The 22942-nt window shown below is 53.9% G+C and overlaps 7 protein-coding genes across 7 annotated transcripts; 4 read left to right on the top strand and 3 right to left on the bottom strand.

Moving 5' to 3' along the window:
* The first annotated feature begins 2746 nt into the window (after nt 1-2746).
* Nucleotides 2747-3686, top strand: BDY24DRAFT_84446 (uncharacterized protein). Its single transcript, XM_076645184.1, has one exon. It carries the CDS (start codon nt 2935-2937, stop codon nt 3496-3498), a length of 564 nt encoding a protein of 187 aa, XP_076495739.1. The 5' UTR covers nt 2747-2934; the 3' UTR covers nt 3499-3686.
* Nucleotides 3418-6597, top strand: BDY24DRAFT_435238 (sugar porter family MFS transporter). The gene is made up of 15 exons (XM_076644168.1): nt 3418-3564; nt 3706-3719; nt 3884-3911; nt 3997-4118; nt 4223-4277; nt 4363-4467; nt 4549-4619; nt 4718-4800; nt 4879-5112; nt 5209-5279; nt 5371-5528; nt 5599-5802; nt 5881-5965; nt 6051-6153; nt 6241-6597. Exons 1-15 carry the CDS (start codon nt 3498-3500, stop codon nt 6422-6424), a joined length of 1584 nt encoding a protein of 527 aa, XP_076495738.1. The 5' UTR covers nt 3418-3497; the 3' UTR covers nt 6425-6597.
* Nucleotides 6598-6865: 268 nt separating this feature from the next.
* BDY24DRAFT_391878 (histidine phosphatase family protein) lies at nt 6866-8544 on the bottom strand. Its single transcript, XM_076640856.1, has 7 exons — nt 8405-8544; nt 8142-8270; nt 7938-8029; nt 7757-7876; nt 7486-7655; nt 7376-7410; nt 6866-7224 (listed from the first exon to the last, which is right to left on the bottom strand). Exons 1-7 carry the CDS (start codon nt 8447-8449, stop codon nt 6988-6990), a joined length of 828 nt encoding a protein of 275 aa, XP_076495737.1. The 5' UTR covers nt 8450-8544; the 3' UTR covers nt 6866-6987.
* Nucleotides 8545-8697: 153 nt separating this feature from the next.
* Nucleotides 8698-12254, bottom strand: BDY24DRAFT_391875 (Sodium/calcium exchanger protein-domain-containing protein). The gene is made up of 16 exons (XM_076640855.1): nt 12235-12254; nt 11819-12077; nt 11616-11657; nt 11487-11517; nt 11126-11415; nt 10908-11060; nt 10733-10824; nt 10608-10652; nt 10417-10538; nt 10252-10353; nt 10128-10174; nt 9700-10062; nt 9574-9626; nt 9231-9502; nt 9094-9149; nt 8698-9012 (listed from the first exon to the last, which is right to left on the bottom strand). Exons 2-16 carry the CDS (start codon nt 12044-12046, stop codon nt 8941-8943), a joined length of 1968 nt encoding a protein of 655 aa, XP_076495736.1. The 5' UTR covers nt 12047-12077; nt 12235-12254; the 3' UTR covers nt 8698-8940.
* Nucleotides 12255-13155: 901 nt separating this feature from the next.
* Nucleotides 13156-14263, top strand: BDY24DRAFT_391869 (uncharacterized protein). The gene is made up of 3 exons (XM_076640854.1): nt 13156-13177; nt 13296-14126; nt 14216-14263. Exon 2 carries the CDS (start codon nt 13417-13419, stop codon nt 14113-14115), a length of 699 nt encoding a protein of 232 aa, XP_076495735.1. The 5' UTR covers nt 13156-13177; nt 13296-13416; the 3' UTR covers nt 14116-14126; nt 14216-14263.
* Nucleotides 14264-14525: 262 nt separating this feature from the next.
* Nucleotides 14526-15843, bottom strand: BDY24DRAFT_391867 (uncharacterized protein). Its single transcript, XM_076640853.1, has 4 exons — nt 15558-15843; nt 15170-15430; nt 14862-15079; nt 14526-14746 (listed from the first exon to the last, which is right to left on the bottom strand). The coding sequence occupies exons 1-4, from the start codon at nt 15798-15800 to the stop codon at nt 14629-14631; spliced, it is 840 nt and encodes a 279-aa protein (XP_076495734.1). The 5' UTR covers nt 15801-15843; the 3' UTR covers nt 14526-14628.
* A 248-nt stretch (nt 15844-16091) lies between these two features.
* YCS4 (condensin subunit YCS4) lies at nt 16092-22703 on the top strand. The gene is made up of 24 exons (XM_076640852.1): nt 16092-16525; nt 16849-16927; nt 17002-17060; nt 17160-17335; nt 17441-17601; nt 17680-17801; nt 17867-17990; nt 18071-18212; nt 18289-18482; nt 18570-19206; nt 19287-19474; nt 19556-19671; nt 19740-19876; nt 19945-20017; nt 20080-20176; nt 20256-20653; nt 20727-20917; nt 21012-21205; nt 21280-21595; nt 21704-21846; nt 21960-22029; nt 22125-22181; nt 22272-22431; nt 22546-22703. Exons 1-24 carry the CDS (start codon nt 16405-16407, stop codon nt 22593-22595), a joined length of 4005 nt encoding a protein of 1334 aa, XP_076495733.1. The 5' UTR covers nt 16092-16404; the 3' UTR covers nt 22596-22703.
* Nucleotides 22704-22942: the final 239 nt, after the last annotated feature.

Below are 22942 nucleotides of genomic sequence, written 5' to 3'. Positions count from 1 at the left end.
TCCCTCCGTCGACGTTCATCGTTCTCAGCTCAAGAGCTCGATCTCGTAGAATGGGTAGAGAGTAGTCTGAATCGTGGGGGAGAGTACTGCATAGTGGCGGCTTAGCTTCCGGGATGAAAAGAGAGGGTTAAAGGAAGAGGGAAGCGGAGAGAGGGGTGGAGATGCATGAGCCGTCGCAACTCGTCCTCTGTTCCTTCCTGTTCTTTTCTTCGGGACCTATCGAATCACTACTGATCATCTTCTCCTTCGATTTGTTCCCAATCCTTCAAGAGCAGCAAGCAGACAAACTTCCTTCCTGGCTCAGCGCCTTCGAAGCCTCGTCCCCTCGACCCAACTCTCCCCTCTCCCTCGAACACCTCTCCTCTCTGCTCCCTCCGTCCCTCCTTCCTTCCCTGGATCTATTTTCCCCACCGAGAAATCGGGCAGCCTCTACATAACTCCGCTCTGAAACTTTTGGATCAATTCGATCCTGCCCCAGAGACGCGGCGTCAAACAATCAGCGGAAGCGCGACCCCCTCCTTTGTTTCCTCTGTTCTTTTCAAGCCTGGTCACGCCTCCGCTTTCACTTCAACCACCACCACTCAGCTACCCTTCGAGAAGATGCTCAACTCCGTTCTCAACCAGGAAACTGGTCCCTGGGCTACCAATGGACTCAGACGGAAGAGGGAAGCAGGAAGTCGACCGCTCGTTCAGTCCGTGCTCGAGGAGGAGGAGGGAGGAGAGGACGGACGTGTGGAGGATGACCTCCCTCTGGTCGAGAGCTTCGTGGGAGGTGCTCCGTTCGTTAAGCTCTCTGAGACCTGTGAGTTGGACTGTTCTTCACTTCTTCCAGGGAAGAGTAAGAACGTCGCTGATCCTCCTCCTCTCGCTCCTCCTCGGCTCCCTCTTCTCCTTCGCCATCTGTTGTTATCATTTCGAATCACTCGGATACAGACTGCCTGCCTCCGGCTCCCATCTTCCACCACCCACGTTCTCCTCCTCCCTTCTTCTCTTCTCCGACAACAACCCTCAGCGCCCTTCCCTCTCCGTCAGGCTACGCGTCGTCCGTTGACGAGTCGGAGGATTCCTTCTCGTCCTACCCAGCCTCCTACTCCTCCTACGCCTCTCCGAACTCGGCTCGAGACTACCTCCCACCCGTCGAAGACCTCTTCCCGCTCTACTCCTCAAATTCATCAAACTCGACCCACTTCCCCTCGAACGAACGGACCCTCTCCGCCTTCTCTCCCGCCGCCTTGTACGATCCCTTCGGACTCTCGAAGGGAGAGTTCGGTCAGATCGAGGCTGAATTCGAGGCGGGAGGATTCCAGCAGTGGAAATCCGAGTCGACCGGGAGGCACGAGGACGTGGAGATGGAGGAGGAGAAGGAAGAGCAGAGAGGACGAGAGTTGCGGAGGGAGGAGAAGCAGCACGACCTTGGACGACATCTCGACTCGCTCCTCCCGCCATCCCCTCCTTCTTTAGTCCTTCCTTCTTCTCCGCCGAAGCCTCCGAACACTCCAACCCCTACCACGAGCTCGGCCAATATCACTTCCCAGCCAACTCTCCTCGCTCTTCCTCCTCCTCCGCCTACTTCTCCTCCAACCCTCCTCACGGTCGTCACCACGTCCCCTCCCATACCCTCGCTCCTCCTCCTCCTCCTCCTCCTCCCTCCACCTCCCATCCCTCTTCCGCCAGAGCTCGCTTCCTAGCTCGTCGACCGAGCTTCATACCCATGCCCCCTGCCTATCCTTTCAAGAAGGAGAGCTCGTCGTTCGCGGGCGAGAGTCGAGTCGGAGCGGGAACTGGTACTGGAGTCGGGGAGGTGGAGAACTTTGGGATGGCTTTGGCGAGGCTGAGGAAGGAGAAGGGACCGTTCAAGATTGCGTTTTCGAGGCTTGCTTGGGAGGATCAGGTTGAGGGGGGAGGAGGGTGAAGGTGCAGGAGGAGGAGGAGGGAGAGTCGTCGTTTCGTTGCGCCAGCTGGGTTTCGTTTTTAGCTCTCTCCTCTCCCGTTTCTTTCGTACCTACTTAATCACTGTATCGGTTAGACTCATTAGAGTAATAATATCCTCTTCATCATCCCATCTCGCGAAAGGGAGTTCGTTGCTTCTTTCGGAGCGAGGAAAGAACGGGAGGGCTGGGACGGGAGGACGCGTCTCTTTGGGTCGTCCTCGCCTCAGAGAAACCCCAAGCAAGACGTACTTGCTGAGGCGATGAGGGATGAATTGGAACTTCATCTTATTTTTTTGAGTGAGCACAACTGCGAGAGAAGCGATCTCCTTGGCTTGCTGGGAACGAACAAAAAAAAGGTCGACGTCGTCGAGTGGCCGAGGTAGAAACAAGGAGAGCCAAAGAGAGCGGGGAGATGAGATGAGTTTGAGATGATTTGGTAAGACTGGGACTTTACATCGAAATGAAGGTTAGGAGGGTAGCGCGTTGCAGGTTACGCTATGGGTTGTGAGCTGGAAGAGGGGGGAAGAGCGGAGAGAGTCGAGACGACGCGTCGAATTTCGTCGAACGACAGTCGAGCAAAGAGTGGTTCGAGGAGGCTACCGGATTCGATTCCAGACTCCGTTCATGAAATTGACTCCCTGAGCGAAAAGGCAGCAAACTGCTCAGCTGCTGCCTCTCTCTTCACCACATGTGCGTCGGCGAATTTGCGAGAACGGGTTGGAGCTGCAAAAAATCTCGAGCTGCCCTCGAGGAGTTCATCGAGAAGAAGGAGAGCGAACGGAAGAAAAGGGAAGGGGAAAGAAAGCAGAGAGGGAGGGGAGGAGGGAACGTTCAGCAAAGTCATCAAGCGATCAAGACGCGTCCCGGAACTTGAGCGATGAGGCTCCGTTCGGGGCAAAGAAGGATCAGGAAGATATCGAGTTCAAGGGAGTGTTTTCCTGTTGTGTCGAGGTTTGTTGAATGAGCTTGGGCGCCGCAGGGTCAAAGACGGGAAGGGCGAGGCATGAGTTTTATCCTCCGAAGCAGCGTCACCAAACGATCTTGGCTCATGATCAATCAGCCCTTGGGAAGGAAGCTGAGAGAGTCGTTTTTTTTTCGCCCTTTGAACGCTAAGCGGGCACGACAAGACCAGAACGCGACAGAAGGTCCGAAAACGCGACGACGTCTGCCTGCCCCATCGCCCGAAAAGCAGGTCCTCCCCACCTCCTCCACTTGCAGCCCATGGTCCCCTCTGGAGCAAAAGAGGAGGGACGAGGGAGGAACGGTGGAGGTCTTCAGCGGACAGCGAATAGTTGACCAAAACAAGCGGAGGCCTCGTACGGGTTTGAACCTTCTCCGTGTCTTCTCCATCCTTCTTGGAAAGCCCCAGGGCCTGCGAACGTCAATTGCCGCTTTGCGGCAGTTGGCCTCCTCAGCCGACGCGGGGACCTCCGCGAAATCAGCTAGAAAACCGAGCTGCCCCTTGAACGATTTTTCTCCCCTCCAACTCCATCCCTCCCAGCTTTTTCACCCCCCTCCCTCGCCCCCCAAAACTCCTTCCTCCAACAACAACCGACCTCTTCTTTGATGAAGAACACAACTCTTCTTCTCTGCCTCTTCCAGTCTCTGGCTGGGTTCCTCTTCGGATGGGAGCGTGAGTTCAAGCAGCGAGGGAGGGGAATCCTCCTCTTCGTTCTCTCCCTCTTTTTTTTCTCCCTCCTCCCTTCCCCCCTTTTCTCTTTCGAACCTCGGGCTGACCTCTTCTTCCTCTCCGATGCTTCCTACCTTCCTACAGAGTCTGTCATCTCTGTAAGTCTTTTCCTCTCCTCTCCCGAAGTTCACGATCAATCAGCTTTCAGCCCACCCTTGGCTGAAGGTGGAGGGATTCGATGAGCTTTTCCCTCATCACTCGTTCCACCCTTCCTTTTACTGATCGATGATTCTCCTTCCGTCCGCTTCCTTTCCTACCATAGGGTCTCATGATCATGCCTGATTTCCAGGGTAAGTCTCCGTCCTCTTCCCTTCGACCGTACGAACTCTCGAAGCTGACCTCTCGATGTCTCTCCTCTCCTCTCCTCTCTCTCAGCCCGATTCGGAACTTGCACTGCTGACGGTGTCTGCGCTGTCGCCTCCGAGAGGCAGTCCGTCATCACTGGTATCTTCTCCATCGGATGTCTCGTTGGAGCTTTGATCGCTGGAAACATCGCTGTGAGTGAGAAAGACTCGTGATGAGCAGGAGTGAAACCCTCCTCGTTTTGATTCGCCGCAACCCTTTTGCTGACCTGTTCTCCCTTCTCACCGCTCCCTCGTAGACTCGAATCGGTCTCCGAAACACCAACCTTATCTCTCTCTTCGTCTTCTGCATCGGTGAGTCTACGAGATTTCAGCTTCGAATACCGACGAAGCGAAACTCGATTCGCGTGCTGACTTCTCTCTTCCTCGTTGTCTCTAGGTATCGCCGTCGAGACTTCTGCCACCACCTCTTACGGACAGATCGTCGGTGGACGTGTTCTCACCGGTTACGGAGTCGGAGCTCTCTCTGGTCTCGTCCCTGTCTGTTCGTACAACTCTCCCTCCTCGACCTGCTCTTTCTCGCCCCCGCTCAATGCTCACGCTCGCTCTTCCTTCTACTTATCAGACCAAGCTGAGGCTTCTCCTCCTCACCTCCGAGGAGTCGTTACCGGATCTTTCCAAGGATGTGTTACTCTTGTGAGTGCCTCGACTCTGTTCTCTCGAACATCAGTAGAAGAAGGGGTCGATTCCAAACGCTGATCCTCTTTCCTTTCTCTCACCCTCTCCTCCTCCAGGGTATCTTCCTCTGCAACTGTGTCAACGACGGAATGAAGGATTACAGTGGAACTGTCGCTTGGCGAATCCCTATCTCCATCCAGTGAGCATCTCTCTCTGCCTCTTGCAATTTCGAACGTTCGATCCTGACGCGTTCCCTTTTTCCTCCCTCCTCGCTTAGGCTCGTTTGGGGACTCATCCTCTTCATCGGTTTCGCCCTCTCGCCCGAGTCTCCTTCCTACTTCGCCAAGAAGGGAAAGTTCGAGGAGTCCAAGAAGGCCCTCGCTCGACTGCGAGGACTTCCCATCGACTCTCCTGAGATCGAGGCCGCTTTCGAGGCCATCAAGGTCAGGCAGGTTCAGGAGGCTTCTCTCGGAGACTCTACCTACCGAGAGCTCTTCTCCATGAAGGATCGGTGAGTCTGATTTGGGTTCTAGCAGTTCGAGCTCGAGATCCTCGAGTCGAAACTGACTCGAACTCTCTTTCTCTCCCTTTTCCGTTGCGCCTTCAGAATCGCTTTCCGAACTCTCATCGGAGTCTTCCTCCAGGTCGGTCAGCAAACCTCCGGTATCAACTTTTTCTGTAAGTATCCTTCAAACTCGAATTTTTCGCTATCGCTTGCCTGCTGGTTCCGTCGCTGATTCGCCTCGCCTTTTCTTTTTCCTCTCTTCAGTCTCGTACGGAGTTCAGTTCTTCCAGTCCTCTGGTATCACCGATCCCTACATCACTCAGATCATTCTCTCCGCCGTCAACTTGATCATGACCTTCCCCGGAATGTGGATCGTCTACAAGTTCGGACGACGACAAGTCCTTCTTTACGGAGCCATCGTCGTACGTCCCCTCGCCTTTCAGTTCGAAGCTCGCATATAAACTGACCGCTTCTCCCCTTTTCTCCTCGTAGATGTTCACCGGACAGATCATCACCGGAGCCATCGGCACTGCTTTGCCTGGACAGGAGACCTCTGGAAAGGTGCTCATTGCATTCTCATGCATTTTCGTCGCTGGTTTCGCTACCACTTGGGGACCCGTCGTCTGGGTCGTCTGTGGAGAGACCTTCCCTACTAGGATGTCTGCCAAGTGTGTTACCCTCGCTACTGCTTCCAACGTACGTCTTTCTCTCGCCCTCGATCTCTTCTTCTCGACGCGTCGCTGACCTTGCCTCCTTCTCCCTTCCTCTTCACAGTGGGCCATGAACACCATCATCGCCTTTGTCGTTCCTATCATCGTCAACACCGACGGAGCCAACTTGGGACCCAAGATTTGCTTCGGTGAGCAGCTCTGCCTCCTTCGTTTCCTCCGTCCTTCGAACTTTTCACTGACCGTTCTTCTCCCTCTTCTCTCCCTTTTCTTCAGTCTGGGCTGGATTCATCGCTGCTTCCTACGTCTTCGTCCTCTTCCTCGTCCCCGAGACCAAGGGTCTTTCCATCGATCAGATCGACGAGCTCTACCTTGCCCAGTGAGTTTTTCTTTCCTCCCTTCGACGCGTCGCAACTCCCTTCTTCTCCCCGTACTGACCTTCTCTCTCCTCCTTTCTCTTCTCCAGCATCCCCGCTTGGCGATCCGCTGGATTCGTCGCTCCCAACCTCGATATCGAGCAGGAGATTCAGTCCAAGCCCGCTCGAGCGAAGCACGACGAGACCGTCAACTACAAGCAGAAGCCGGAGCACGATGGAGCCATCCCCGACTCTGCCGTTGCTACTCCCTTTCCTTCCGTTCACAACCTTTAAAATAATTTCCTTCCCCCTCCCTCCCCCTTCAACTCTTCCGTTTTGCTTCGTCCTTCTCCGCCCTAGATCTGCTTGCATCTGCTTTGTCCCTGCTTAGAATCCCCCCCGTTATTATCACGTGTACACCTATAGTCCCTTACGCTGCACTTGATCTTCATGTCTTCACACCTCTTACTTCGGACACCAGCGAAAAGTCTTGTGAGGGAAAAAAGAGTTCTGCGCCGCCCCTCGACCGTTGAATTTCAGTCAAGAAACCTTGTAGTTGAGACGAGCAGCTCTTCGCCGTCGACCCTGGCTAAAGACATGCATCGATTGGAGCACAGAGGCTCTTCGACCTCAGAAGAAGGAAGATGAAGAAGCACTCGTTCTGTTTGGACGACTCGAGACGCGTCGTCTTTCACTTTCCCTCGCGCTCTTTCTTTCGAGAAACTACCGAAGAACACGACCTAGATAACCTCATAAGAGAAGAGGTATAGGCAAGCTTCGATGAGCTCGGGTTAAGAAAGAGTAAGGAAGGGGACAAAGAGAGGGAAAGGAGAGCTCTCGTCGACGTCCAAGCGTCTCTACAACTTCCCGACGCTTCCTCCAGCAGCGACGGCTGTACCGTCCTCCGCCGGCATCTGAGACCGGAGATGGTCGAGGTGGGTTGTCTGGTTGACCAGAAGAATCTTCACGTCGAGCTTTGGGCCAGCATGGGCGGTTGGGAGGGTAGGTGCGGCAGCGGAGGGGATCGAGCTTGGGTTGGAATCTGAAGGAGTAGGATGTCCAGCGACCGTCGAAGAACTTGGGTGGGAAGGATCCTGTTTCGTTGAGATAAAAAGGGAAGAAGGGGGAGGAATAATAATCAGGGAGGGGAGAGAAGAAGACGACGGTTGGGAACGGACGCGTCGACTTCGACTGCGACGTGCGAAACGAGCAACGAGAGAGAGGAGATGCCGAAATAAGACGAACGTTGATGCTGATCTCCAAACGAGTCCATCCAGTATCTGTTGATCGAAGCATGAAAAGGATCAGTTGAGCAAGAGAGAGTGAACAGAGAGAGAGCGACTCAAGGGACTCACTTGTCATCCCCGTGGGCTGCCAACCAGTCCCTTCTCCGCTCGCTCGCCGTCTCAGGAAAGCTCCGACGAGCTCGGAGTTGAAGATTCCATGCGCTGTTACGATGACGTGCTGTTGCTCGGACGAAGTAGCAGTGTTGAGGATGTAAGGGAGGATGAATTGGTCGATCGCTCTGAACGAACGCGGTCAAGTTTGAAAGCAGAGTCAGCGAGCGTTCCGAGCAGCTTTGGTCGCGACTTTAGACGAGCATAAAATCCGAAGGCTGTCACTCACTCATCAGCTCGAGCACCAACGTCGTTCAAGCTCTCTCCTCCAGGGAAAGCGAAATCTCGTTCGAGGGAGTGCGAGATCGGGTTGCCGGTGAGGTTCTTCCCCTCGTAGTCTCCGAAAAACCTGCAGACGCACAAAGGTTAGTCAAGCTCGTCTGAGGCGAGACGAGGAGCAAGGAACTCACTCTTCTCGAAGGAGAGGAGAGATGGTGATCTCGGGATGAGGAACGGTTTGGTTTTGCTGATGGATCTGCTCTCCAGTCCACCGAGCTCGAAGCTGATCGAAAACGAGACGAATTCAAGAGCCGAAGTCAGCGTAAGACTGCACGTCACTGAGTAGAAGAGAGAAGAGAAAAGAGAGGGAGGCGAGAAACCAGAGACGAACTCACCAGAGGACTCGCAAAGATCGCATCGATCTTCACCTCTTTGAAGTACCCTCCTACAGCGTTCGCTTGTTTCAATCCGAGTTCAGAGAGAGGAGCGTCTTTCCATCCAGCCCAGATTCCGGCGGTGTTGTCCTTGAGTTAGAGAGAGGGAGGAGAGGAGGGGAGAGAGGGAAGGAAGGAACCGAGGTGAGCTCGAGTTTCGTTCAGCCCTCTCCTCTCCGGAAAGAAGAGAGAGAGCTCGCAAGGGAGAGACGTGATGCGCTCACCAATGACTGTCCGTGCCTGACGATAGTAACAAGAAGAGGAGCCATTTTGGTTTGCGAAGGAAGTTGTGGTTGGTGAGTCAGAAAGAGAAGAACGAGAAGCTCAAGTCGAGGGCTGAGGGTTCGGGAAATCGCCCGGTCCTGGGCGGGGGAAAGATGTCGACCCCACCGAGGAGTTGGGAGGAAATTCCAGCATAGATCTCTGTGAGACGTAGTAGCTCGCACTAGGGTTGATGGTCTTGCTGGAAAAAAGAGGAGGGAAACCGGGGAATCGTACGAGGCAACGATCCTCAAGCGTCGAATCGCCAAAGCGCATACACCTCTCTCAGTTCTCTCGTTGAGGCCAGAATAGTAGAGCATATTGATATAGCTGTGGTCCTACGTACAAAAGATGTTTCCGAAAGTGAAGTAAAAGCCTAGGTGAGAGATGCGACGGAGAAGAGAGAAAAGCACGGCTGTTGAGAGACGAGACGTCGCAAAGAAGATACGGAGAGGAGGGAGGGAAGAGAAAGAACTAGGCGAATGGAGTAGGAACGGTTTCAAGCAGTTCCAGTAGCGGCTCGAATGAGAGAGGCAGCTTCGAGAGCGGCGGCTTGGAGAGCGCGTTGACCCTGAGGAGGAAAGGGAGGAGACAGGACCCGGTCAGTTTCGAGCGACAGGACGACGAAGCTGAGGGAAGAACGAGGACGTACGGGGTAGTACCAAGTGACGAGAGCGATGATGACGTAACATCCCATAAGAATGGCACCTGGAAGCGAAAGAGAGCGAGGAAAGAGGGTCAGCGACGGACGACGAAGGAGGAGGACGAGACGAGTTTTCGAGGACCCACCTTCGAGGTAGTTCGTCTTTCCGTCTTGAATAGCCCAGTTGACGACGAGAACCGTGAGGAAGAGAGCACAGGTTTCGAAGAGATCGAATCTGAGAGAGAAAGATAGAGCTCGGTTAGTGAAAGTCCGACGTTGGGAAGAGTCGAGACTGAAGAGAACGAACTTGAGCGTCAAAGGCTGACCGATGGCCCATCCGAGAAGAACAAGGACGGGGATGACGAAGAGGGCGATCTGGATAGAGGATCCGACGGCGATAGAGAGGGAAAGGTCGATCCTGAGAAGAGAGAAGGAAGAGAGAGTCAGCGGACGACGAAGGCGAGCAGGAAAAGAAGGAGGTCGACTCACTTGTCCTTGATCGATACCACGACGGCGGTGACATGCTCAGCGGCGTTTCCGACCTAAAGCGAAGAAGGGAAAGAAGGTCAGAAAACGGTCGAATGGAGAAAGGAAGGAAGAAAAGCGAAAACTCACGAGAGGAAGAAGAATCAACGCAACGAACTCCCTCGAAACTCCTCCAGTCGAGGTCATCCCGTCGATGCTTCCAATGAGGAACTCGGCAGTCACTCCCGTGAAGACGGTGACGACCACAAGCAGCAAAGCAGCTTGAAGGCGGGTCAAGAGAGGAACCTCGAGAACTTCCTCCTCCTCGACCTCGATCTCGTGTCCCTCGTCGTCCATCTCGATAGACCGACGACTTGAAGTCGAAGAGGAAGAAGAGGATCCTCCAATGGACGGGATCCAGTGGGGACGAGGGAAGACGTGGGATCCGGGAGGGGAAGGTCCGCTGTCCTGAGCTTGCGCCTCCATTCGACGACGCTGGAACGGCGTGACAGTCTGAAAAGATCGAGAAGAGCGTCAGTGAGGGAGCTTGCCGAACGATTAAATCGGAGACAACGAACCTTGAATAGATAGGCGTGGGTGTAAAGCTGGAAAACGAGATATCCGACTGGAGAGGAGGAAGAAGAAAACGCGTCGAAGTCAGCCCCGACTTGAACTTTCGAGCGAAGGGATGGGAAGACTCACCGTAGGTTCCGAGAAGCATGAAAGCGATTCCTCGACTGATGGAGAGAAGGTCGGCCAGTTCCTCTCCCTCCGGTTGAGCGAACGCTCCGAGTCCGAAAGAGGCTGGAGGGATGGACGTTGAGGTCAGAAAAGCGACGCGACCGAAGAGGAGAGAAAGGAACGAACCATGGAAAGCGGCTGGAAGGACAACAGCCACGACAGCGATACCCAGAAGGGAGATATTGAGTTGAGCGGCTCGGATTCCATAGCCTTGCTCGTGGAATCGAAGTCCTCCGGCGAAGAAACACCTGCGAAAGAAAGGGGAGGAGGGAGATTGAGCATCGAAGAGAGGGAAAACGACTTAGTGCTGAGCTTACATTCCGAGGACGAGAAGTGTGTTGGAGAGGATGGAACCGATCATTCTGGAGGAAGGCAAGAGGAGGGGATGGACGAGTCAGTGAGAGTTGAAAGGAAAGACGAGACAGACGTGATCTGAACTCACGAAGACTGAACGATGTCGAGGTCTCCCTTGACCAAAGCGAGGATACTGATGAGAAGTTCGACGGCGTTTCCGAAGGTAGCGTTGAGAAGACCCTGAGGAGGCGAAGAGAAAGAAAGAGGTGAGCAAAGAGGAGGAGGTACGACGAGAAGAAGAAGAAAGGAGACGAAGTCCTCACGCCGAGGGAATCTCCCACCCTGAGAGCGACCTGCTCCGTCGCAAACCCAAGCAGTGAAGCAAGAGGGACGATGGACAAGAACGAGAAGACGAAGATGAGGGTATCCGACTGATGAGAGAACTCGAGAGCCCAGGCGACGGGGAGGAAGACGAGCTGTGAAGAGAGGAAGACGACGTTAGCATTGATTCTGAGGCGAGGAGGGAGAAGAACAAGCTCACCATGACGTTCAACCAACTAGCAGTGCAGATGTTTCGCATAGCGACTCTCCAAGTCAAACCCGCGTCGCTGGCGAGCTTCTTCCGAGGAGAGAAGAGTAGGTCCTTGAGAGGAGGTCGAGAAGCAGCGTTCTCGTCTCCGTTGTTGAATGGTGTAGTAGTAGTTCCTGAACCTCCGTTGAAGTTGGAGGCGAAGGTGTTGCCATTCACGACTCCATGTCCTTGTGGGAAAGAAGAACCGTTCGGAGCGGTTGGTGCTCGTCGAACTCCTCGATGGATCGAGGGCGAGGATTCTGGGAGGTCGAAAGAAGGTCGAAGGTCAGCCAGGGATGCGAGGATCGAAGAAGGTGATATGGATACGTACCCTTCTGGGGAGAATGGATCTCTGGAGTGGACTGCAAAGGGAGGAAAGGGCGAGAGAAGGCGAGAGAAGGAAAGGAGGTCAGCGTGGGCTGAAGCAGGTCGAATTTGGGTCGAATCGAGGGAAACGAACCTGAGTCCTAGGCTGCTTTGGTTGAACAACCTTGTCGAGGTGCTGATAGAGAGATTGAAAGGCGAAGGAAAAGAGTCAGCAAAGGGAGAAAGGAAGGAGGGAAGGTGGACACGTTGGTCGGACGACCCGCCGCCAAGTGCTGCGAACTCGATCTCTCCTCCTATACCCCCCTCGAATCGAAGCAGTATAGCAGAGGAACGTACCTTGTTGGTGAGGTGCTGTCTACCTCTTCCCTCGTCCTTCTCATCGAGATAAGGAGAGGTTGCTGTTTGTTGTTGTTGAGATTCGGGGGAGTAACCACTATGACCCTCCTTCTCGTCTCCTCCTTTGGGTGCATCAGCAGCTCCTGCGAGGGATCCTGCTCCTGGGTTGGCGTTGTTGGTCGAAGAGTTGGTGTTGTTGTTGGTGGGAGAAGAGGAAGATTTATCCATCGATTATGCGTGTGTGAGGAAGGGGAGTTTCCTGCTAGAGAGAAAGAGGGAGGAAGCGGTGTGGGAGGGAGGTGGAGATGAAGAGAAGCAGGTCAGCTCGCTGGCTTTTCGCTCTCAGACTCGATCCTTGGGGGACAGAGTAGACAGGAAAGAGGAGAAGAACGACGAGAAGGAAAGAAAGGCCTTACCTGAGAGTGGTGGTTGGTGGGAAGAAGGCAGGGATCGAGGGAGGGAAACGAAGGGAGGTCGGTCGAATGGGGCGCTCTCTCGCACCTGCCGAGCCAAGCCAATGATGCTTTTTTCGAGACGATAATCTTTCGTCTGAAGAACTTCACGACCAGAAGGAGATGGTTCAAGGGTAGAAAGAAGATTCTACAAGGCTTGAGGAAGCTCGAAGAACTTTCATGAAAAGAGCTCAAAAACTCAGATTGCGACGCGCCGTTCTCTTCTCCCATGGACGAGATCTCTCTTCCGGCACTCCTTCTCCTCCATGTCTGAGATAATCTAACGACGAACAGCGCTGCTACTCTTATCCAGGAAGCCGGACCTGCCGAGGCTGCGAGAAACTGGAGGGATGGGGAGGAACCTTCGCTTGGTTCCCTTCGAGCAATCACCTTCTTCTCGCTAAAAAGAACTATGATCCTGGACGGACAAAAGCCAGAAGACCTTCTTGCCTCTCAACCACAATCACAACCACCTTCAACCATGACCACGAACGATCTTCCCTCCTACTCTGTCAATTCTGCTCCCTCCTCCTCCTCCCGTCCCTCCGAAACCAAACAACTTCCCTCCTCCTCCCTCCCTCTCCCTCTTCTTCTTCCTCCCCTCTACGCTCCCTCTCCCAGCAGCCCCTTCCTCGTCGCCTTTCCTCCCTCCCTCGACGAAGATACCTTCCCTCCCCTCTCTTTCCTCGCTCTCATCAAAGCCATCAACTCCTCGCTCGAGCCCACTCCCGTCGTTCGTTCGGCTAGAACTGCTGAGAACGTCATCTCGCACGTCCCAGGACTCAACCTAGGATACAGGATAGCCAAATGGGCTCTCGGAGGCCTCACTCTCGGGATCCTTCGTGGAGGAGTGAGCGTCTTGGAGGGAGGGAAGGCGGAAGGAAAGGCGTCGAGGTCTATCGGAAAGGTCAGTTCGACTGGCTTTCGCTGGTCTCTCTTCGGTCCCAGTGATTCTGCTGAGGCTCTGGTTCAAGCTTTGCCGGATCCCTGACTGTCAATCTCCTTTCGTTTCGTGAAAATTACAGGCTCAAGACGTCCTCTTCGGCTCGTCCTCCGGCGTTCTTCCAAAAGCTACTCGAGAGCTCATCAGGAAGGCAAACTCATCATCAGGACTGTAAGCCCAAGCAACTTCTCCTATTCCTGTCGATGCATTTGTTCCCGGAGTGGAAAGTGTCGACCCTCAACGTCAAGGTGACGATGATTGAGGACGAGGCGCGTCGAAACCAAGCCGAGCCTGACTTCTTTCTTCCGTTCCCGTATCTCTCCCTTTTCAGATTTTGTCCCTCCTCCGGTCTCCTCTTAGCCTTAGTCCCTCACCACCTCCTCCCCATCATCCTCTCCCAATACGAAACCCTCCCCGAGATCCCCTCCTCCGTCGCGACCGAGCTCATCCGATCCAACGTCCACGCCTTGTCCAAGGAACTACCTCCGGATCAGAAGAAGGCTCTTCGAGTAAGAGGAAGAATTGATTTTAGGAAGTGGGGGTGGCTCAAGGTGGAAGGAGAGGGGGAGGAGGTCCTGAAGCCGTCGACCAAGTCGGACGAAAGCACTCTCCCTCCACCCGAGCTCACGAAAGCCACTCCGTCCTCGAGCTCGTCTTCATCTTCTCCGGGAACCTCAAAAGGAGGAAGGTTCGCTCACGTAGACCAGAAACTCTCGGCCAGGAACGCTCGAAGGAATTCGACGAGGAAGTCGTCGCAAGAGGATGGGGAAGAAGGTTCGACAGAGACGGGTGATGCTGGATTCGCCATAGACGAGGAGAAGCTAGGAGATGGAACCCTATTTCTGGTGATTGTCAGAAGAGGGCTGGAGGGAATGGAGAGGTACGAGCAGCAGGGGATGTGAAGAGATCTCGAGTGAGTCGCGTCGTTTTTTGTCTCGCTCGTCGCCGCTCCCTCTTTCGCTCATCGGAGGCTGACCGAGTCGTGTTGATACCTTTGCGTAGAGAATAGATACATATACGTAGTACTGATCCACAAGAGTACCTTCCTTCTTGCCTTTCTACCTTTCTTTCGTCCTCTCGCGTCTTTCGTCGAGCCGCGCGCCCTTCTCCTTCTCTTTTACATCGCCGTCCGAATCTTTATTCATAGCTACTCTTCGTATATCATAGCTACACTTCATATATCTCTTAGCTTATACGTACCAAAGGATGGCTGCTTGCAAACGTTGCTGAAGAAGAAGGACGTCGAGCCCAGTCGTCTCATCGCGGCGCGTCTCGTCTCGTCCCGTCTTTCTCTTCCTCTCTCTTTCCTCTCGCTCGTCTCGTTCAAACACCATGAGATTATAAATTTATAGGAACAATTATGTAGAGGCTTCGTGATTAGATGAGAAGGGGCGAGTGATAGACAACGAAGAAACCTAGAAGGCCAAAGAATCCAACGTCGACCCTCTCGCACCGGCTTCCTTTCCAGATGAGGCTCCTCCCTTTCCCCTTGCCTGAGCAACCTGGAGATGGTACTCGAGAGCTTCGGCTTCCCTGCAAGTGACGAAGACGAGAACAAGGAGAGGTAAGAAAAGAACGAGGGTCAGCGTCGGTTCGTCTCGAGTTCTGCAGGCAACAACCGAGCGATGAGATCTGGAAGAGAACTTACAAATCATCCGACAAAGCTTCACCAAAGATCAATTCGAGTCTCGTTCCGACGGTGTGACCCTCAGGTCCAGAGGGAAGGGTAACGACGACGGCGGCAGGGACTCGCTCGTGCTCCGCCGTGAAGGACGACGCGGAGGCTTTCGACTTGTGGACGACGATGTGAGATCCAGGAGCGGAGAGCTCGTCGACGGTGAACTCGAAGGCGAGGAGAGGTTTGTTCTGAGAGGGCGAAGAACGAGAGGACGAGGAGACCAGAACGGAAGGTCAGGGACGGAGTGAGAGAGGAAAACGAAACGAGCTTCGACTCACATCGATGAACAAAGGGTAATCCTTGAACCCCTTGGAAACCGTCCTCTTGAGCCTGAGCTTCTTGGGTCCTCCAGTAGGAGCTCCTTCCTCTTCCTCGATCTCAAGTTCAGGGGGAGGGGAGGAACTGGGACGAGTCACGACGGGACGGGAGAAGAGGCTCTGAATAGACAGTCGTCGAGTGGTAGGAGAGGTGGGAGCTTCGTTTCCGAGGTGTCGAGCGTAAGGGGTAGGGGAAGGGTAGAGGGTGAAGAGGATGGATTTCTGACACAGAGAGGCAAAGAAAAGAGAGATGAGGGAAAGGAAAGGGAAGGGTCAGCTTCTCGAAACTTCCGATGTTCGAGATCCCGCATCTCTCTCTCTCTCTGCCGTTTGTAGAGATTAGGCTGACCTCTTGAACTGAGAGCTTCCCAACGAAGACGTACTCCATGCTAGAGAAGTGAATCTCCTCTGCATCGCCTGCTCCCGCGCTGCTTCTTCGTCGAAGCAAGGAGGGGAATCCGAGGGACGGAACGGTCGAGGCGGGAAACGAAAGTTTGGCTTTGACAGAGGCGGTGGTGTAGGGCTTGAAGGTAGAGTCGGCTGAGGGAGTAGCAGAAGGGGAAGGGGTGGGGAGAGTAGTGAGAAGTTTCATGCTTTGAGGGGTTTGATGATGGTGGTTGGGGTGGTGGGAAGGAAAAGAAGAGGGAGGCGCGAAGGACAAGAAGATAAGATGAACAGCTGACCCTTCCTGAAACAGAGACCTGCGTCACTCACCAAATATCCTAGGACCGAGAAAACTTTAGAGAACGGGAAGAGATGGGATCTTCGACGTCCTTCCGAAAATCTAGTGGGATACCAAGAGGGTCGGGGATCTCGATGAGCGAGGGCTTGAGCGATCAACGGACGCGCTTCAGTTTCACGGTTCTTTTCGATGCTGAAAGGTCGAAGGGTTCTGACCCTCAGGTCGTATGTTCGATGTGGGAGATAACGTTAGATTCTGGGTACTCGTAGGCTCCAGAATGGAACTCGTCCGAGAAGTTCTTTACTGGGAAGAATCGCGCTTCTTTTGCCTTGACGACGACGCGTCCTTCCCCCAGCTCGAAAAAGCAACAGAGGCCATCAAACACAAACGACCATCCTCTCTCTCCTCCTTCCCTTCATCTTACGTCTAGGACTTCTCCCGCAGGACTTCGACACTCTCCTACACCCTCTCTACCTCTCGACGCTTCGTTACAGCTTCTAGGGACGTCTTCACGATGTCGTTCAACCTTCAAGAATCTGTCCTCCTCCTCCAAGATCAAGACGAGACGATCCCCATCCAGAATGAACTCGATGTTCCAGCTATGAGCGAGGGAGAGGCGATGGACTATCTGGAACGTGAGTCGCTCTACCTTGCTGGGTTTTTGACCGGCTTCAATAGGGAAAGGGAGGGAGAAGAGACAAGAGAAGAGGAAGGGAGGAAGAGCTCGACGTCGTGTTGTTGCTTCCCTTCAGAGCTCTTGGAAGACCCTTCCCGACCTTTTCAGGCGCTTTGAAGCCTTTCAGTATACAACTGAAGAGTCATCGTGCCGTCAAAACTAGTTGCGACCTTGGAATGGGCTTCTGCGTGGTGTATAGTTGTCGAGGAAAGCAAGGAAACGAGAGCTGACCTGTTCTCCTTCCCTTCTCCTCTTTCCCTTCCTCTTGCTTCCCTTCTTCAGGTGCCATCGACTCGGTCGTCACTTCGTCAGAGTCTATCCTTCAACCCGAAGTTTTTGATATCTTCCAGAGCTTGCTCAAGTTAGTTCATCTTCCCCAAAGAGCTGCTCCAAGAACGAGAGCTCGTCCAACTCCCTTCCTTCCCTCTCCTTCAGATTCCAGAGCTCCCTCTCCGTCAAGATTCAGTCCAAGCTTCTCGATGCTATCCTATCATGTGCGTATAAGTTAAGCTGATCATACGAGAGCCTTCGTATCTGCTGTGAGACTGCAGCTGATTCACGTTTCTCCTCTCCTTCCCACTCCTCTCCCTCAGGCCTCCAAACTGAGATCGATTCCGCCACTCGCTCCCTCGAGTCGGACGACCCTTCGGCTCACCTCGAGCACAAGGTCCCTCTTGAGATGCACGCCTTCCTCCTCCAATGGTTCATCACTGGAGCCGAGAACGCTGCTGGGAAGGGAGACGACGAGCTGGGACCCAACGGAAAGAAGGTGCGTCCTTCCCTCGCTTCTTGTCCTTGCTTGAGACGGTAGTCTTCTCGAAGATCCTACTCCGGATGTTTCTCTGACTCTCCAAATCTACCTTTTCCTCTACAGAAACGAGCTGGAGGCAAGACCGCCGCTGCTGGGAGCAAGAAGGGAGACAAGTGGACGTGGGAGGCTCAGATCCCGACGACTCTTCGTCTCATGAGTCAAGCTCTTCGTCTCAAGTCGGACCGGATCTGGACGACTACTCAAGAGAGGGACGCGTTCATCAAGTGAGTCGAGATCTGTCCTTGTTCGCCTCCGCTCGTTCGAACTGCAGCGCTGATCTCGATCTTTCATTTCTTCGATAGGTGCTTCACTCGACCTGCCTACCAAATCGCCGAGAACGAGAACTACATGAAGGTCTCGGATATCAAGATGGGATTCTACAAGGTCATCTGTCTCTCTGTCAAGTTCCACAACCACTCGTTCAGTGAGTCTTTCTTTGCATTCCACTCGAACTCAGATCCGACTGACCCTTCGTTTCTTCCCTCCCAGGTGCCCAAACGTCGATCATTCAGTCTCTCCAGTACTTCGAGCATCTCTCTGAGCCCATGGCTGAGCTTCTCTCCATCCTCGACAAGGAGTTCGACTTCACTCAGCTCACGGAGGAGGTTCTCAGGTTCGTCTCTCCCTGCTTCTTCGACGACTGAGAGCGTTGCTGACCGTTCCTCGCTTCCTCTCTCCTTCTCCTTTCTCCAGAGAAATATCAACTCGAAACTTTACCGCTCAAGACCCCAAGGGTCCTCGGTCGTTCTCCAAGTTCCTCCTCAAGCTCACAGAACTCACGCCTCGAGTCGTCCTCAAGCAGATCAGTTTGCTTTTGACTCATCTCGACAGCGAGGTACGCTTTCCCTCCCAGCTCGAGCCTTCGGCCACCGAGACATGTTGCTGACCACCTATTCTTTCGTCTCTACCAGTCTTACCCCATGCGAATGGCCATCGTCGAGATCATCGGTCTCATCATTCGACATCTCGCTCTCTCCGAGGACTTCGACGCGTCGATCAAGAAGAAGCAGATCGAGAGCTTCTGGGATTTGCTCATGAAGAGATTCCTGGACAACGCCACCTACGTTCGAGCCAAGGTCATTACCACCATCATGAAGCTCCTTGAGTGAGTCTTTCAGCTCGAACTCTCTGTCCCTCCGTCTTCGTGTCGCCCTCTGACCCTCCGTTCTCTTCGCTCTTCCCTTTCTCTCAGCATGGACGTGAAGTTCATCCAACAACGTCCTCTTATCACCGACCTGGCCATCCGTCATCTCGAGGACAAGTCAGCTATCGTTCGTCGTTACGCCGTCGCTCTGGTCACCAAGCTCGTCACGACCCATCCCTTCGGAGTCATCCACGGAGGAGACCTCAACCTCAATCTCTGGGAAGAGAGGCATCGAGTCGTCGCTACCGAGCTCGAAGCTATGGAAGCCAGGGAACTCGCCAACCTCCCCGAGGGATTCGAACCAGACGAGGAGTCAGACGAGGAAGAGGAAGAGGAAGAGGAAGAAGAGGTCGAGGAAGAAGCAGCCGAGGGAGAGGACGCCGAGATGGAAGAAGACGAAGACGGAACTCCCAAGCCCAAGAAGGTCAAGAAGGTCAAGGTCAAGAAGGAACCCAAACCTGATCGACCTCCTCGAGATCCCAACGCCGCTCCCGTCAACCAAAACGCCCTCCTCGCTCTTCGATTCGCCAAGAACTACCACGACGAGGCTCTCGCTCTCGTTCGAAGCGTCGAAGGAGCCATCCCCAAGCTCAACGATCTTCTCTCGTCGACTGGTCGAGCCGAGGTTCTCGAGGCCATGGACTTCTTCAAGGTCGCTCACGAGTATCAGTTCGAGTCGGCGAACGTGAGTGTCCATCTGTCTTTGCGTTTCCCTCGTCTTCTCACCTTGCTGATTCTTTCTCTCTTGACGTCCCACGCACACAGATCGGAATCAAGACGATGCTTCATCTCGTCTGGGTCAAGGACAACGGATCCGTCGTCGCTGAGGACGGGAAGGAACTCAAGGGAATTCGTTCGAGGGTCATCGAGTGCTACAAAGCTCTCTACTTCGACGCAGTGGTAGACCTCGCTCCCAAGCAGCAGGTCAGCCGTATTACCAAGAACATGATCGAGTGAGTCAGACTCTTCTCTTCCTCGTTCTGCTTCGGGGAGTGAAAGACGCGTCTGATCTCTCGTTCGACTTCCTTCGCCAGACTCACCTACAACGCCACCCTGGCCGAACTCACCTCGCTCGAGGAACTCATGCGAACCATGATGGTCGAGGACAGTGTCCATCAGGACGTCATCTCGAAGCTTTGGCAGGTCTACAGTGAGTTTGAGCGACCACAGAGGGTCTCGAACGTCGAAGCTGGATCTGACCTTCGCCTTCCCTTCCAGACGCCGATCAGGACATCCCGAAGCCTCAGCGACGTGGAGCCATCATCGTACTCGGAATGCTTGCCGTTGCTCGTCGAGAAGTGGTCACCGATAGAGTCGACGCTCTCCTCAGGATCGGTTTGGGTCCTCTCGGAAAGGTGAGCCTCTCGTCGCTTCCTCCTCAAATCGAAAAATGACTGATCTCGAGACCCCTCTCTTCCCTCAGGCCGATCTTGTTCTCGCTCGATACACCTGTGTTGCTCTTCAACGAGTCAGTGGAAGTGTCAAGAAGGTCAAGGGTGAGCTCTTCCTCCGTTCAACGTTGCTTCGAGACCGAGCTGATCCCCTGTCTTTTCCTCAGGATCCCTCGCCGACAAGTCCAACCGACTCTCGATGGACAATCCTATCTTCCAGCGTCTCGAAGACGTCATCAAGCACCCTGCTTCGTCGATGCAGTGGTGAGTCTCTCTCTCTCTCTCTCCGTTTCTTCGTCTCTTTGTTCGTCTTCTGACTTCGAGCTTCGTTTTCGTTTTCCAGGTTCGGAGTCGCCGAGCAAGCTCTTAACACCATCTACCTTCTCGGAGAGCAACCCGACGTTCTCGCCAGTGAGATCATCAAGGCTCTGACCTCTCGAGTCTTTGCCGTCGCTCCCCTCAAGGCGGACGACGTCGCTGAGGAACTCGAAGCTCTCGCCATCGACGATTCCCTCGCCGAAGTCGAGGTCAACGAGGCAGGAGAGGTCGACATGGATACTCAAACAGCTGCGTCTTCCTCCGTAGCTCCCACTTCCTCTCTCCTCACGGCCGACTTTGCCAGCTCGTTCGAACTCGGTCAACTCGTCTTCGTCGTCGGTCACGTCGCCATCAAGCACATCGTTTACCTCGAGCTGGTCGAACGAGAGTTGAAGCGAAGAAAGGAGGAAAAGACTGCTCAGGGTACGTTCAATACTCCAGATACCCTGATGCCGAAAGTTGAGCTGACAGTCTTTGCGTTTTACTCGCCAAACAGACAAAGCGAGTAGAGGACACGCCAACAAGGACGCGAACGAGATCGATCAGGTCGCTGGAAACGCTGAGGACGACATCGGAGACAACATGGCCTTCATTCGAGAGTCTGAGCTGCTCTACGGCGAAGACTCGCTGCTTACCGTCTACGGTCCTCTCATCGCTGAGATCTGTGCCAATCCCAAGAGGTACAAGGTACGTCTCGTCTTCCTTCTTCTCTCCCCTTCCTCGAACCTGATCTTCTTCTCGAGACTGACCTGCTTCCCTCTCCTCCTTGAACACTCGATAGGACGTCGCTTTACGGACAGCAGCAGTCCTCTCGCTCTCGAAGCTCATGTGCGTTAGTTCGAGGTTCTGCGAAGAGTATCTCCCGCTGCTCTTCAGCGTCTTCGACGATGCTCAGGAACCCGTCATTCGAAGCAACATCGTTATCGCCCTCGGAGACGTCGCCGTTTGCTTCAGTAACATGATCGACGAGAACAGGTTCGTCTCCCCGTCGTGCGACGCGTCTTCGTTCGCTCGAGCTGACCTTTCTTCCCTTGCTTCTTTCCTCGCAGTGATCGTCTCTACCAGGGACTCACCGACACCGACATCCAAGTTAAGAAGAACACTCTCATGGTCCTCACCCATCTTATCCTCAACGGAATGATCAAGGTCAAGGGTCAGCTCGGAGAGATGGCAAAGTGCATCGAGGACGAGGACGAACGAGTCGGAGATCTCGCTCGACTCTTTTTCAAGGAACTCTCGACCAAGGAGAACGCTCTCTACAACAACTTGCAGGACGTCATCAGTCATCTCTCGGTCGGGAAGCATGCGGTCGAGGAGGAGACGTTCGAGAAGACTATGAAGTATATCTTCACGTTCATCGAGAAGGTCCGTGTTTGCGCTCTCTCTCGTCCTTCCCTTTCTTTCTCTTCCCCTGGTTTCGAACTCAAGACTGACTTTCGTTTCTTTCTTCGGTTTCTGCTTTGGTTCTTGCAGGAGAAACAAGCCGAGAGCATCATCGAGAAACTCTGCCAACGATTCCGACTTGCCACGGACGAACGACAGTGGAGGGACATCGCCTTCTGCCTCTCCCTCCTTCCTTACAAGTCGGAGAGGTCGGTCAAGAAGCTCATCGATGGGTGAGCCTACATCTTTCTTACTCTCTTCGATCCTTTTGCGAGAAGGTCTCTTTGCTGCTTCGAACGAACCGAGGAACTTATCCGTTCTCCTTTCCTCCTCACTTTCGACCCAGTCTCCCCTTCTACCAAGACAAGCTTCACGAGGAGAAGGTTTTCAAACGATTCTCGGAGATCCTCGCCAAGGTCCGTTCAGTTCTCTCGTTCTCGCTCTCGATTCTTCCACCTTCTCGAACCTCGAACTGACCTGCTCGCACCGTCCCTCTCTTCCTCCTCCTCAGGCTCGAACCAACAAGCTTCCCAACAAGCCCGAATCGGAGCTCAACGAGTTCGAGGAGGTTCGTTCTTGTCTTCAGTCCTTTCGTTTTTCCGTTCCAAGCTTTCGAAAGAAATGCTGACCTTCTTTGTCTCTCGCCCTCTCCCTCAAGATTCTCGAATCGCACAAGAACGCCGGCCTCGAGGACCAAGAACTCAACGCCGAGGTCGCCAAAACCTCCCAAGCTGCTCAGAGGAGGAAGGCTGCTACCGACAAGGCGGCTGCGAAGAAGAAGGGAGGGAAGAAGGCTCCTGCTGCTACGCCGAGGAAGAGTGAGTTTCGACCCGTCGTCGTTTCCCTTGCTGCGTAGTTCTGAGCATAACTCTCCCATCTTTTCGTTCGTTTGACTAACTCTCTCGTCTGCTTATGTTGCCTTTTTTTTTCAGCGAGGAAGAAGAAGGTCGTGAGCTCGGACGAGGATGAGGACGACGATTGAGCGTCGGTTCAGGGCTGGTTGAGGTTTTCGTTTGCTCTTTTCGGTTACTTTTTCGTAGATCTGCTTACACTGGCTCTTTTAGATCGGATATTACTGTCCCTTTTCGTCTTGTCGCGTGTTGCTGAAGGGAAGGGCGAAGGGGAAAATGGTGAGAGACCAGCGCGTCGAGCAAGGTACCCCTTCGAGCTTGAGGAGCTGTGACTTCTTCCTTCCCTTCCTCCCAGCTCTTAAACCTCACGTTCAACGAGATACAACTTGCGTCTCCTTTACAGCTAGCTACTGCTCCTGGAGAGCTGAAAGCGCGCAGGATCTGTCTCGCTGTCACCTCCCCCCCCCCTCGTTTTCCG

The sequence above is a fragment of the Mrakia frigida genome (genome assembly GCF_051309035.1).
Source record: "Mrakia frigida strain ATCC 22029 unplaced genomic scaffold BDY24scaffold_19, whole genome shotgun sequence".
Taxonomy (NCBI): domain Eukaryota; kingdom Fungi; phylum Basidiomycota; class Tremellomycetes; order Cystofilobasidiales; family Mrakiaceae; genus Mrakia; species Mrakia frigida.
This window is presented reverse-complemented; position numbering and strand designations above follow the sequence as displayed.